General features: G+C 33.0%; 2 protein-coding genes across 2 annotated transcripts; one reads left to right on the forward strand and one right to left on the reverse strand.

Moving 5' to 3' along the window:
* Nucleotides 1–9,797: 9,797 nt before the first annotated feature.
* LOC133796364 (uncharacterized) lies at nt 9,798–10,408 on the forward strand. Its single transcript, XM_062233846.1, has one exon. The coding sequence runs from the start codon at nt 9,887–9,889 to the stop codon at nt 10,172–10,174; it is 288 nt and encodes a 95-aa protein (XP_062089830.1). The 5' UTR covers nt 9,798–9,886; the 3' UTR covers nt 10,175–10,408.
* A 1,910-nt stretch (nt 10,409–12,318) lies between these two features.
* Nucleotides 12,319–14,099, reverse strand: LOC133796366 (glyoxylase I 4). The gene is made up of 3 exons (XM_062233847.1): nt 13,719–14,099; nt 13,467–13,572; nt 12,319–12,814 (listed from the first exon to the last, which is right to left on the reverse strand). The coding sequence occupies exons 1-3, from the start codon at nt 13,871–13,873 to the stop codon at nt 12,536–12,538; spliced, it is 540 nt and encodes a 179-aa protein (XP_062089831.1). The 5' UTR covers nt 13,874–14,099; the 3' UTR covers nt 12,319–12,535.
* Between the last annotated feature and the right edge of the window lie 1,577 nt (nt 14,100–15,676).

A 15,676-nucleotide genomic window follows, 5' to 3' on the forward strand; every position in this document is an offset into this window, starting at 1 on the left:
ATGCCCATTTCACATATATGCCAAAAATGCCCGAAATGGCCAAAATATGAAAATCACCCAATCAATCACAAATGGGTTCACATGCATATTTAATACACCTAAACATGCATATTATCATTAAATAACACAATAAAGCAATTATGGCCCTCCCTGCCTCCTAATCAAGGTCCTAGACCTTATTAGGAAATTTGGGGCATTACAAATTTTGTCCTTTCGCACATAATTAATTAGGGATTATAAAAGCTTTCTTAATGACATTTTTAAGGGGGAATTAACCTAGGAGACGACTGAAGGCACATCGGAGAGGATTGCAAGCGGAATCGAAGAATTCATCACAGTTTTCTTCTTTTCTACTTTGAATTTCTGTATTTTGGATGCTTTTTATTTCTTCTATGGTTATTATGGATTTGATCATGAACTAAACTATTTTTCTAGGGTGTTAATGGATTTTCCTGAACCTTTATTTTAAATTAATGCAAGTTTTATGATTTCAATTTTATCTTGTGATTTATTCAATTTGAACCTAATGCTTGTGAATTATTGATCACCATTAACATGAAATATATGATTTTGATTCGAAATTTGAGAAGTGAGAATTGAATATGCTGTAATTGAATAAACATAGATTTCATATTAGGACGAGAGTACCTGTGTGGTCTGTGTAGTTTTAGGGTTGTTAATCTTAATGCCTATCTTATGTTTATTTATCACAGAGATGTAGAAAATTTGCATAAGCTTGAGACTTATATATCCTAGTACGAATATAAGTTATTATTGTTGACCTGCTATCACAAGAGAGGAATTGAATAGTAAGATTTGTGTTAATGAGAATTAAAGAGGATGGTTGATGAAATTGATTGCCCTAGTTTTTAATCCATTGAATTTTCTTAACGTTATTTATTTTCAATTATTGAAGTTAATTTTAGAATTTTGTTTTACAAATTTAGTTAAATTCTTGAGACTTATTTATCGTAAGCCAAATAGAAATAGGAATTAAGTTTTGGTACTTAATATACAGTCCTCGTGGGAACGAATCTTACTTACTCTTTATTACTTGTTACGATTACCTGCACTTGCGTATCGAATTTACACAACATAGTGAATAAAGTTCCCCCAAATGATGTCTTCAAGTAAGTTCCATCTATCACAAGGACTGACCTACAATGTTTCTATTGATGAAATTTTCAAATGCTAGGTACATATATTTGAAGTGATCTTTATTGTTTGTAACCATGTGCGTTATTGTACCTGGGTTCGAGACTTTTAGCATGTGAAGGTAGATGGGAAGTTTTTGGTATGAATCATCTTGATTTCCTCTTGCCAATTCTAAAGCTTTTTCTCTTGCTCTCCAGGCTTTTTGATACCCCATTGAAACACCATAATCATCTAGCATGCCACTGATTATGTCATTTGGTGTGTGTAACGCCCCAAACTCCAGGAACCGTTACGGTGTGCCTTGTAAACAGTGCTAAACTCGCAAACCAAGTCATTTGGCCAAAATCGTGAACTAAGTATGATTAGCGGTTTAGGGATTAAAAACTTTGGTTAGGATGTAACGTTTCACTAGAACGTTTAATATATACATTGGGATCCCGAAAATAAAGTTTCAGAGTTTATTACATAAAATATTTACAACATGCCGTTCTAAGCGGCAAAACAGGGTTTAACCCTAGTTCCACTTTAAACCTCGGCCGTGGCGGACGAGCAGCTGCATATGTACACGTCATCACATAAGCTCGCCAACTCAAGGATGGTCCAGCTTCCTCTTGCCTTTACCTGCACCACGTAGCACCCGTGAGCCGAAGCCCAGCAAGAAAACACAATCTAACATGATATAATATCAACAGATAACATGACGTAATATCATCAGGTAACATGATATAATATCAACAGATAACATGATATAATGTCAACGGATAACATGATATAATATCAACAGTACTTGTAACAGCCATTCAGGACCAACGGTCCAAAACAGGTAGGTGACAATAGCCAAAAGCCACAGAAGTGGGTACAACTTCCTCTAGCCACGTGACGATAGGGTCACTAGGGCTTAACTGCTAGGTGGTTCCTTCATAAGCTTGATTAGGATAGGTGCATGGTGATTAGTCACCAACATAACCATCCTCTCGACTCTAGAGTCGTAACTAAGGATCCCCCAGCCATGTGACAAACAGTCACCGGGGTCATATACCTTGGCTGAAATCATCTGGTCTTAGACCAGGCAAGCGCTTATAAGTTCTTCGACCCTAGGGTCGGTCTAGCATTAATGCCATAGAGCCATTCAATGCATGATTCTCGACTCTAGAGTCGGTCCCTGACTAGTCAGTGCCATACACAAGCAAGTCATGCCACCAAACATATACCACATGTTCAATATCCATAAACAAGGTATTCAACATGCTTACTAAACAGATACCAGTACAATTAGGACCATGTACAACCACAGAGGCTCAAGCTCTGAACAATATCATACCCAGTATACAAAGCATGTCCTAATCACATGTTTCTCATGCATCGTATGCAATATAACCAACAATCCAACATGCACCAATATCAGCCATGCATGCCACGTTCAATAGTCATCCAACATGCGTCAGGAATAGCCATGCACGTCATACATAATAATCAACCGACATGCATCAATAATAACCACGCATGTCATACTCAACAATCAACCAACATGCTTCGATAATAGCCATGCATGTCACATATACACAGGGTGCATTTTTCTTACCTCAAAGTCGAGCTAGAACGACCCTTGAGAACGATCAATTTTTAGTCCTTTAACGGTCACCTAGTCATAACCAAATATAAGGTATCATCAATAAAAATGATCAACATAAGTTCCCAAACCAATATCTAGCCTCCGGGACATCAATCCCCACTTAACCGGGTACTAGGATCAACCCCGAGGCCTATGGTAAGCATCCCTAAGCTAAAAACACAATTTCAGCCAAAAATGCCCTGATGGGCCGCGGCTCACCACAGCCATGCCACGGCTCATCTCCCTGACAGAGGCATAATTGCCTCAGAAGCCACCTTAGGCCGCGGCTCATTACCCAGATCAGCCAAAAATCAGCAACGCACCAGCTCGACCTCCCCTGCATATTCCCTTAGAACCAAGCCTTCAAACTAGTTCCAAACCTTCTCCAAACACTCAATTCAACCTCTAATAAACATCTATATCAAACCCTCATCAAAACCCAAATCAAACATCAACCTAACCCCCATTAATTCCAATTAACCACCAAGAATTCACAAGCTGAAATCTTAAATCAAAACAGAGTATAAACCAGAAACTAATGGTTGAAACTTACCTCAAACACGATTTTGAATCCCCTCCAATGTCTGAATCAAGTTCCCTAACTCCCACCTTTGATCTCCTAGCTCAACTCCTCAATTTGGGCTCTCAAAATTCAAAGAAAAGTGAAGGAGGAAATGGTACACGGGAAGAAGAGAAGCATGAAGATAAGGATGCTCTGTTTTATTCTGTATTTCCACATCTTTCTAAAACTTAAAAGCTGATATAAATCCTTAGGGTCAAAAGACCATAATGCCCTTAAGCCAAATAAACCCCTTTAAAAGCTTGCAAGGGTAAAACCGTCCTTTCCCGCCTATCTCGTTAATTATAATTAACTGTAACGCCCTGGATAGCCAGGACCGCTACACTGTGTGTTTATAAAGTGCCAGACTCGCTAATCAAGTCATTAAAGTAAAAACGTGTTATTGAAATAGTAGAGGAACTAGGGTTAAAAACGTTTTGGTCTCAAAAGATACATTTTCACTGCTAAACATTGTTTATGTACATGGGATCCCAAAAATGACAGTTTAAAAGCCATACTACAAAAGTTACAAAGTTTATATACATTAACAGCCATACTAAGGCAAAATGAGCAGTTAGGTGATCTCCGTCCTGACACACTCCTCGATCGTGGTGATCGAGCGGCTGGCTATGTACATTTCACTTCGGAGCTCTCCACCTCAGGACTGGTCCAGCTTGCTCTTGCCTTTACCTGCACCACGTAGCACCCGTGAGCCAAGGCCCAGCAAGAACACATATCAACAATAGAACATGCACATTTAGCTGTCAAGTCAATCTCACATATGGCATCTCATAAACTTCAAGCATATCAATAGTCAAGTATTTCATATACAAAGCATATCAGCTCATATAACACAATGCACAAATGATAACCAGGGCTAGCGCTCGCAAGCTGCTCCCTCTGTTATCCTATTATTTCTGGCTCTCAGTGGCCAATTCGCGCCCCGTGCGCTAAAAATCATGAACGGTACTCTTAGACCGCTTATACGTGTCCCTTGGCATAATACCAACGATGACACAAAACAATTCTCGGGAGCACTTAGTCCCATCACAATCATACACTCGGGTGCAGTGTTCTTACCTTTCAATTTACTGATTTCCGATGCCACGTAGCCACAAGCACGGTCCTCTACCCCGAGCCTCTCCAAATTCCTAATCAAAACACAAATATAATATTCTTTGTCATTAACCAATCCAAAACTACCTTCCCGGTACCTAATCCACACTCTTGGAACCCCCAAAACCTTAGAACAACACCCCGGAGGCATCCCCCGAACCCCCAGAGCAAAGACCAAAAATTGCAAAATATCACTCCCTGAAATTTGCCTTGTGCCGCGGCACCACATTCCTTGTGCCGCGGCACCCACCTCCAGAGACCCCTAGGCCGCGGCAAGCAAAAGCCATGCCGCGGCACACCATCGCAGACCCAGATTTCTGGGTTTCCCTTCGCATTTTCCCGAGCTCCAACCTCTCCAAATCACCCCAAACTCTATCATAAGCCCCAAAACCAACTCTAAACCCCTAACAAACCTCACAACAACTCAAAGACATCATGCCCAAGCTCACTCACACCTTCAATCCTAAAATTCACTCTTGAATTTCCCACTTGACAACTCAAACCAGAGAAATTATGAACTGCTTGAACTCAAGCACAACCCACACTGCAAACTCCCTATACCTTAACAAAACAAACCTAATAAACATACAGAGACCTTACCTCAAGTGATAGGTTCAACCTCCAGCTCTTGACCTCCTTCCCCCTTGGTTCCCAATTCTCTGAAATTACATAAAACCAGCCACCAACTCATCTCAATTCACCTTCCTTAACTAAATTTCAGACTTTAAACTTGGATATAACATAATCAAAATCTTACCTCTGAGTTTTCTTGGCCTAAGCTTGGTTGATAACTTCAAACATCCCTTGATTCTCCTTCCAAGAGTTTAGATTTCTGCTTCTCCTTTCTATCTCCTTTTTGCTCTTATTCTAGGTCTCCACAATTCAGCATAACCAACTCCCAAAGTGTTACACGTATATGATATTCCCTCTTCAGCTGAAACTCATCTACTAACTGCCAAAATACCATTTTAACCCTCCATTAATATCACTTACTAACTAGACCTCAAGGGCTTATTTGTCCTTTCCCTAACTTTGCAATTCTACCACTTTCCCAATAAGACCTGTTACTCTCTATAGTTCCTAATGGTTACGCAGGTTACCAAATCACCAGTTACCATTATCTAGTTTCCTAGGACCGTCTTGGCACGTGCATCACGTTTGTATCACAGCACCCACACAGTACAATTCACATATCATAATTATCACATAATATAATTCACATAGTCATATAACATGCTTAAAATCATAATCATACATCTTAATCATAATAACCACACATAATTCCCATCTTGCCCTCCCGGCACACTAATCAAGGCCCTTAAGCCTTATTAGTGAATTTGGGTCGTTACATTAACGCTCTCCAATTCCCGCTATTCTCAATATTCTCAAATACCAATAAATCATATCCCATTACCCTTTTATTCCCGGTAATGCTCTAACCATTATATTCACCCCGAGACTCACCCCGAGCCCTGAACTTAAACCGGTTATGACTAGACCGAACACTTACATCTCATGATCGTCTCATGTCGAATAGCTCGAACCAATCCACCTTATAATGTGGCTATATTAATTAATCACAACCATGCACCCAAAATATACAATTACGCCCACAGTGGCCAAATTACCAAAATACCCTCATAATTAACATATGAGCCCGTATGCATGCATTCATCATCATATAATAATATAATTCACATAAACATGCATATAATCATTAAATACTATAATAAATCAATTATGGCCCTCCCGGCCTCCTAATCAAGGTCCTAAACCTTATTAGGAAATTTGGGGCATTACAGTGTGTGTACTCTCTTTATTGGCATGTATTTTGTTTTTATTAGTTCTCCAATCACATTGCAATTTGCCTGCCTGTGGTCTTCCATAATGATGTCCAAGGAGCAGGTGTGAGTTTTTACATACTTTCTGATTTTAAATGTTTCTATTTTCTTGAGCTTTGAAGCTTTAAGTAACCATTTACAATTGTCATCCACACAAGTTACCAGGTACTCTCTCGGTTCAGATCTTTTTGTCTTGAATTAGATGTTGTGGATCATAGCATAATAACATAGAGCATATTTCAAGAGCTTTTTGTCCTTATAAATCTGGCTTTCTTCAACTATGAAAATTTTATGATCAGTTATAATTTATGTATCTTCTTCTCTTTTTCTTTTGTTTTCTTCTGTTCTCTCTATGATAAAATCTGCTACATTATAAGCTATGTTTGTAATATTTGAGAAGGTTTGTACTTGGTTATTTGTCGTGAAGGTTGCTTCGTCATATTGTAATTCTGTAGTTGATTGCTGGTTGTTTAGTTGAAGAACTAGCATTTCTAGATCTGTGTTCTGTTTTTGTGTTTCTTCTTCATATGTATTGTGTTCAATAGTTACAGCTATTGTTTGATCAAAAGTGGTGATGCATAGTGGTAGCTCTGTTACTGTGTTTTTCTTCTTTTTCAGCTCAATGTAGAATAAGACTAAATTGTCAGTGAGTAATTTCATTGGTGGCATACCTGGTGATAACTGGTAATTCAGCTCAATATTTTGAATATTGCATTTTATCTCAGTTTTCACTAAATGAACCAAATTGTTTAGAGAACAATTTGTTGGTATTATCATTCCAGTCATGGTGTAGTCATCATACTGATATCTATCTGTCCATTTCCCTCCAAAATGAATCAATATCATTATGGATTCCATATCTGCAATATAGCACAACATCATTTTTAGTGTTGTTTCAAATGTATCTGGTTACGTTAGTGAATGAATATTATCACATGTTGAAAATATTTAAGTAACCGGTTTCTTTAAGTGAATCAAGAACTATTTTCCAGGTTCTATAATTAATTATTTTGCATTATGTTTGGTTTTGCGTGTGTAACTGGTTACTTTAGTGAATGTGTTGTCTTTTTTTTATATATGTCAAATATGCAAAGTTAAAGACATATTATGTAACCGGTTTCATAAACGTAAACAATATCTATTTTTCCATGTTTCATGATAAATTATTATGCAGAATGTTATTATTATTATTTTCGTGTGTAATTGTTTATTGTATTTATTTTGTTGTTTCATTTTATATTATTTTGTAATATTTGAATTATGTAAATGTTCAAGTTTTGTGATGTAATTGGTTTCATGTGAGTAATTAAAAAAAGTAATTTTCTGTTTCATTGTGTTATTATTTTGCATGTCGTATATTTCAAACAAGATTTTGTTTAGTTAAATTGTTACCTGTTGAGTAATCGTAGAAATGAAGCTAAAATCAGATTGTTTGTCTGTGAAGGAGATGTGATTGTTGGACAAGAATCAAAATTTTGTTTTAGTTGCCAGAGAAGAAGAGCAATTGATCAAAAATTGAATTCTATGTTTAATTCAATGAATGTAGAAGGCCAGAGAGAAAGACTACGAAAGTGTTCGATTTGCGAGGTAGATTTGAAGCAACACTTCCGAGAGGCGATCGAGAATTTTATTGCTTGATTGGAGAAGAAGTTTGTTGTTGCCGGAGAAGACGATGTTACGATCGGAAAAAATGGAGGATGAATTGAGGATGATCGATGACTTGGTTTCTTGGAATCGGGAATACGATCGGAAAAAATGGAGGATGAATTGAGGATGATCGGCGACTTGGTTTCTTGGAATCGGGAATTTAGAGATGTTATGGGAATCTGATTTCTTAGTTTATGGTTTCCATATTTTATATTTTGTTTTAAGCTTGTATTACCATATTTGGCTTAATTACTTTTTTGTCCTGAAAGTTTAGTTAATTTTCCCATATTTATGTTAAGTTCTCTTTTTAAAAATATATAGACTAAAGCACAAGACAAACACCCTTTTGATAAAAAAATTGAGCAACATTTTGTTATTGAAAAAAAAAACTTACTATGCTGTTTTTGTTAGTTATATTTGTCGCTATAATAGGCTTAATTTGTTACTAGTCCTAAAACATAAATCTAAAACTCTATCCTAAACTACTTATTTGGGACTAGTTTAATTTTTTTTGTTTTGTTAGTATGTTTCATGAATCAACATGCAACTTTTTAAGGAAACATTACAACTAATTTTGCTCAAAACTGATTAATCAGAAGACTTTGAACAACTAAACTTAACTGTCCTCGTGGTATCCTATAATTATTCTCTAAATGTCAACTCTTCAAAAGAGAAGAATTAAAAGAAGGTATGGTTTGGAGTTTGGCCATACCTAATATATTGAAGAAATATCCTTAGCCTTAGGGGCTGGGTCACCCAACCGCGTCAATTAAATGCAAACATGTGCCTTTGTATAGTGCCTCTTTTTCTCGGACACAACACAACCTCATGAACTTATATAATATATTTTCATTTCCGTACACTGCATTTGCTCCTCTTTCCCTCCATGTTAGGCAGTTTATTATTAATAATTAGGTATAGATGCCTTATATATATATATATATATCTATTATTATTGTTATTATTATTATTCTCTCTCTCCAAAAGAAAGTAAAGAAAAGAAACCTCTTAGAATTATTTATTTTTCCAAGTGATTTGATACACGATGAGAAGTTACTTGGTTCCTTGAGTCGGCAACAATGGCTTCAAATTAGGCACCTTTCGGTCCCTTGCATGCCTTAAGCCGCAAGAATCATTGTAATGTTACAATAAGGTCACGTGTTATAAGCTATGATTAATTGTAGTAAATCACTACTATATATAACCTTAGTTCTAAAAAGTCAAAACTACACACTTTGATGACAACTCGATCCGTTTATTAGCAAGCATAAACTGTACAACCTTACATTATATTTATTTTTCAATCATATATATTATGATCTAAAATAATTTATATACAAATATGTGTTACACAATTAGCTAGTTAGTCCATAAAAAGACTCCTAATCTATAATTTTTCCTAGAACCCAAATCTTTTCAGGGCCGACCCTGTCCATCCACCCATCGTTTAAAGGGTCGATTTTCATTGTTTTTGACTTGGCCACAAGCAGTCAAATTAAAAATTTTGTTGACGAAAGAAGATTTTCTACGTAAAAGATTGAAACCAAAAAGGAGATTAGAACTACTAGAAGTGTCTAAGAAAAAAGGAATATGATAAGTAACCTCAGTTTGACTGTACAACCTTATCATATAATAAATTTCCAACGTTAGGCATATATATAATATATATATTTATGTATATAACTTGTTAGAAAGTACTATCAATTTAGCTTAAGCTCGTCGCTATCTTATTTATTTACATAGGAAAAGTGATTTTTCAATTGGATTGAGGAGACAGCTCACATCACACGTACACGTATAAAATATTATAAATAAATAAATAAAAATATACTTTCGGCCCTTATAAATATGGGCCCAAATCATTAAGAGCCGATCAAATCAAAAACATTTATACATACAATTTTTGGTGTTGTAGAGAGAGAATATCAAAAGAGAAAGCAACTAAGTCCGTCCGATATGAAGAACAGCACTAATTACATGCCTCCGGTTCGCCAATATGCCACAATTCCAAACGACAAAGGAGAAGGAGTTAGAGAGAAGGGAGTGTATAGTACGACGTCGTTTAATGCTGTAGAGAAGAAAGAAACGACAAGCAGTAGTCATGGGAATAAGCTAGAGAGTAAGGTGTCGATGGATATCAATGAAAGCGCCGATGCGTTCATCAAAAAGTTTAGGCAACAGCTCTTGATTCAGAGGCTCGATTCCATTGATAATTACCAGCAAATGCTTGCTAGAGGCCTCTAAACCTACACCCTATATAGCTATACTATATTTATATTATATATATATATGAACATTATTATTATTATTATAAATTAATTAATTGTTTTTGGTTGCTTAATGCTTCTCCTCTTAAGGAGCTTTGATGTATATTTTTTTAAGAGGGATATGATAATATAAGCATATGTGTGTGAACAATAATTAACATGTACAACCTTTTCATAATAAGAGCAAATACATGAAATATTATATTTTATATATACCTTTGTTATTATATAAATATATATGGCGCCATGCTATTGTACCATTATTATATGTGTGTTATGTATGTTATTTGTGAATTCGATTTCATCATCATAAGGACTTTTTTTCTTTCTTTCTATTCTCTTTAATTAGTGGACATGATTTAAAGAAAAATAAGATATTATAAATTCGATATATACGATGATATACCCTGCCTAGCTAGCTGTTTGCTTAATTTTAAACTAATTCGTATAATAAGATGAGAATCATTTCACATGAACTATGCTCAGGTATTTTTTGCTTGGCATATATATCAGGTGTTATTCGCCCAAGTTGTTTTATTAAAACAAATATCTACAATTTTAAAGTGTTTCTAAATTTAGTTTTCAATAAGTTTTTTATTCAATTTTAATGCTCCTTATAAGTTTTTTTTAATCTTTTCTTTGTTTAAATTTTTATCAAAGGATTTATTAATTTATTTTTAAACTGAAATCAAAGATAATTTATTTTTATTCAATTTTAATATTCCTCATAAGGTTACTTTTTTTTATTATTATTATTCATCTTAATGAATATAGCTAATGGATTCCTTCAAAATAATAAAAATTGTTAATCAATTATTATTTATTACAATTAATTCAAGGATGTATGATATTATGTAAAGTATTTGATAAACGACATTTCTTGTCCAAAACGACAATGTCTTGAAAGAGCAACGCATACAAAAAAACCTACAAAGTCTTCCAATAATATATGATACATAAAACGACAGTAGCTGCTTAATTTAAAAGGCGAAACAGCGATTACCTTAAATACGACTAAATTTCGAATCATACGACAACAAACGAATGAAAATTAACATATTATAAAATTGAGCAATTGCGGTTAAAATACGTAATATTTTCAAAATATTAGATTTTTATATTTATTTTTTTTACAATAAATATACTCAATGTCTTCAAAATATTGCATTTTTATATTTAAATTTTTTTGGTGTAAATATACACAACGTTTCTAAAATATTGTACTTTTATACTTATTTTTTTATTATTTTGACAAGTAATAAAAAAATAAAAGAAAAGTAAAGATTTTTTAATTATTTTTTATATTTTAAATTATTTTATCTTTCTTATTCTTTCTCAAAATAATTATTTTAAATTAAAAATTAATAAATATTTTAATGAAATTAATAAAAAATTATTTAAAATAATTAAATACTAATATTTTTCCATCAATTTAAAATATAAATTTTAATAAAAAATAAATAAAAAATATAAGTTTTAATTTTTTTGATTAATTTTAAAATTGATTTTTTTTATTATTTTGAGAATTGAATAAAAAAGTGAAAATAATTTAAAATCTATATTTTAGTACACCGTTTATTTAGGTATAAAATTACAAATAAAGATATTTGCCTAAATATAAAATTGTAACACATTTTAGACGCAATTTAGGAACGACAATAAAGTTTAAAAACGTTGGTACGTATTATAGGAAAACAATAAATATCAACATAATTTTTTTTAGCTAAGCTAACATAAATTGTTGAAGTTTGACATATATGTCAATATTTATTAATGCGGGTGAAATATTGATTTATTAAAAGTATTTATAACTTAAATCTATTAGCACAAAATAAAATTTACGATAAATGTGTAAATGCTAAATAACACACAAAAGGGCGATAATAGAACGTACCCTCTCTTAACTTTTTTTAATAATTAGAAAAGACTAGAACCTAGCCAGCTCAGATAGAAATTTTGATAGGATTCTTCATGAATATTTTTTAAGTGGCAAAGTGGACAAAAATTGTCAGGTGAGTTAACCAGAGATAATAAATAAACTAATATAATTTAGGAACTATAATATATTAAAATACACTAATGAGATCGATCAGGCCATTACAAGATTCCAGCTTTCGAAACTGAAGGGAATGATCACTCTATATTTATTGTCTTATTATCACAAAAAGTTTACAGTCCATATAAAACACACACAAAACAAAATTACACAGAGAACACCGCACTACGTACTACTACTACTATTCACTCGACTCAACCAATTAGAGTCGTGACAGAACACGAGTGGCACAGCAGATTTAACAGATGGAAAACACCAGTCGTTGACGTACGGTCTTAAATATCAGTGGTTTGTGGTAGCACTGCAAAGCTGTACGACTGGCTGTGGTTGCAATGTCTGCTGGCCCAAGATCTGGAGGTTGATACGGGAGCACGACCGAGCCATCTCGCCTGCCAATGGGATGACCGGTAGGTTGTCACAGTCACATATTTCGATCATGAAGCCATCTGGGTCGTGAAAGAATAATTGGAACACATGGATTCCACCTTCTTCTACCTTCGCTCTCACGTACTTTATTCCCATTTCTGTGAGCTTTTTCTCCACTGCTCCCATGCTCTCGCACTGCCCATTCATCAAAAAAAAAAATTAACATATTAATTCATAGCGTCATTTCTCCGAACACCTGGTGTTGCTTGATCAAGTCAAGTGTATAATTATATATTTTGTATGATTCTTAAGACCGAAGTCTAAGACCACATCAAACATTTTTTTTTGTTGTAGAAAAGTTGACTATATTAGGTTCAAGTGATTTCGATAGACATGAACTGACCATATATTTATGTATTAGATATAATTAAAAAAATGTGTTGTTACGTTTCAGTGTGGACAGCTCAAATTTGTCAGTTTTCTCTTATCGCATTCATAAGATGATTCATCCAACCTGTTGTCCAATTCAAATACGTACGTTTTAAAAATAAAGCTGACTATTTTGGAGTTATATAGTTGTCGGATAATAGATATAATTAATCCAGTTTGAAATAAATATCAGTATCAATATGGGCTCAAAATTTTAGTGTACAATATTTTCTAAAGACAAAAAATATTAGTATAGATATTTTGATGTGTAAGTTTGCCCTATCACCTAAAAAAAATTGAAATATGATTATATATATATATTGATGTATAAATATTGATGTTGAGTATATATATATATCAATCATTAATTTCTAATTGTATATAGATTAATTGCAGGCATTAATAATATAGTAATTACCTGGAAGGAAATATGATTATCCTTGGGATTAATTTCACTCTTCTTCGTCATGCTCTCCGGATTCTCAGACTGCAAAAGATGTATTCCAATTCCATGACCAAATAGCCTATATAAACAGTTATATAGATGCGTAAATAAAAAAAATTGACTCGAAAAATTTAAAATGAACATAAACCTTTGATTTGATATAGTGTGACATGTTTCGTGAGTGTAAGTGCATTATTAACATTATGAATAGATGATGAAAATTACCATGCTCCATCAAAATCAAATGAACCGGGTCTCCTAATAGGAACAAAGCCAAGAATATTCTGATAAAAATCAATGGATTCCTCGAGTGATCTACACACAAGAGAGATGTGGTTCAAGGATTTCAAAAGCAGAGGATTTTGCGCGTTGTCCTTCATTTTCCAGGAAAATCTCTCAACACCGCCAAGAATTTGAATTAAAAAAAAAATCAAAGGAATGAATGATTAAGTTACTCAATTTCTGTGACAAAATGGGGGTTTTATGTGTATTGAGAGAAGATAATGAAAATCAAAGAGAAATGTATTTTAAAAAAAAAAAAAAAAGACTTAAGAGGAAGAAGAAGAAGCAGAAAGCTAGGGTTTGTTGAGTTAATCACGGCAATCGACGCTGAGATTAGAAGAGGTGCAGGTGCTCTCTCTAAATAGAGGGAACGAAGGATCTCCATGTTTGCCACGTGTCCCTTCATTGTACGTGTCAGATTGATCTCATCTCATGACACGTAGATTCCACGTTGCTGAATCGGACCACTACCACTACTAGTATGTTACTATTCTCTTTTTATGAAAAATACGTAATTAGATATTTTTATGAAAAATAGAAAGGGAAATCTTCTCTACGATGATGTGAAGTTTTTTTTAAGATTGTTATAATGGTATAAAAGTAAAAAATGGTGATGGGAGACTTTATTGCAATAATTAATTGGTTCATTTTGAAATGAGGGAAATTCATGTGTTTGGAAAATGACATTATTTTGTAGGGGGAAACATTGACGTGCGGGACTAAATCATTTCCATCTGGACTTATATGGTAAAAATTTGGTGATCACTTAATTATTTTCGTAACAAGGAGTGCTAAGAAAACTCTATTTAGCATTTTTTTATATATTTTTTTTTCTATGTTTGATATGTAAATATTATTTAATTTTTTAAATAATTAATTAAATTCACATGTCATTTATTGATTTAAGAGATTATAATATAGAATATATTTAATATTTCTCTCTTGTAATTTTTTTTAAAAAAAAACTACAATTAATTTTGATGTTTGGTTTTTTTCCTTTTAATTTGGTCTAAAAAAATATTATTCAATAAAAAAATTAATTAGTAAAAATGTAGACTAATTTTCACAGCACTAAAATGCTCAACCCCTCACAAAAAATAAACCTAAAAAATTGACTAAGACAAAATATTAACTGACCTAATTAATGACCACAATTATTAGTTTTTTAACATTTTTTATTAAAATATATATTATAGGGTTAATTAGTTCGGTTTTCACTGAATACAGTTAGCTTGTTTTACTACTTTAGTGTGAAAAAATAATAATAAAACTACATGATTAATTGTCTAATTTATCCAAACAATATAGAAAACGATTCTTAATTTATGAATATTTTATTGTCAAAATGAACGCTTCTTAGTTTATGAATATTGTTTGTTCTTTTCTTTTTTCTTACATACGTGACGCTAAACTATATATAATCTAAATAAATTAAAATGACATGTGAACCCGTAGATAATAAGTTTCAAACAAAATCAAAAGTAAAAATTATAGATTGGCCCCTGTGTTTTTCTCAAATACTTAATCGGTCCTTATATTTTGTTAAATAATATTTCAGATCCTGCTATTTACAAAACATATCTAAATAATACACTGAGCTTCATTTTGGTCAAATATTTTTTCAATATGATTAAATTATTCCTAGATTTTAATAAATTAATGAATTATATTATATAAAATAAAATATTATTAATAAAAATTTAATGAATATTATTAATAAATTAAATTTTAAAATAGTTAATCCTAAACCTAAACTAAAATTAAAACATAATTAATTGATAGTAAAAACATTAATAAAATCTAATCATGTGCACCCACTTTTAAAACCCAAAATTAAATCAAAACATGTTCACCCGCCTTCAAAACAAAGAAGTAAATCAAAACATGTTCTTGAGTTCATA

Source organism: Humulus lupulus, chromosome 8 (genome assembly GCF_963169125.1).
Source record: "Humulus lupulus chromosome 8, drHumLupu1.1, whole genome shotgun sequence".
Taxonomy (NCBI): Eukaryota; Viridiplantae; Streptophyta; class Magnoliopsida; order Rosales; family Cannabaceae; genus Humulus; species Humulus lupulus.

Excerpts from the sequence above, each read along its gene's own strand:
- LOC133796364 (XM_062233846.1), top strand. The coding sequence starts at position 9,887 with ATGAAGAACAGCACTAATTACATGCCTCCGGTTCGCCAATATGCCACA.
- LOC133796366 (XM_062233847.1), bottom strand. The coding sequence starts at position 13,873 with ATGAAGGACAACGCGCAAAATCCTCTGCTTTTGAAATCCTTGAACCAC. Across the intron at positions 13,573-13,718 it reads TTTGATTTTGATGGAGCATG|GCTATTTGGTCATGGAATTG; the intron begins GTAATTTTCATC and ends CTGTTTATATAG. Across the intron at positions 12,815-13,466 it reads ATAATCATATTTCCTTCCAG|TGCGAGAGCATGGGAGCAGT; the intron begins GTAATTACTATA and ends ATGAATGGGCAG.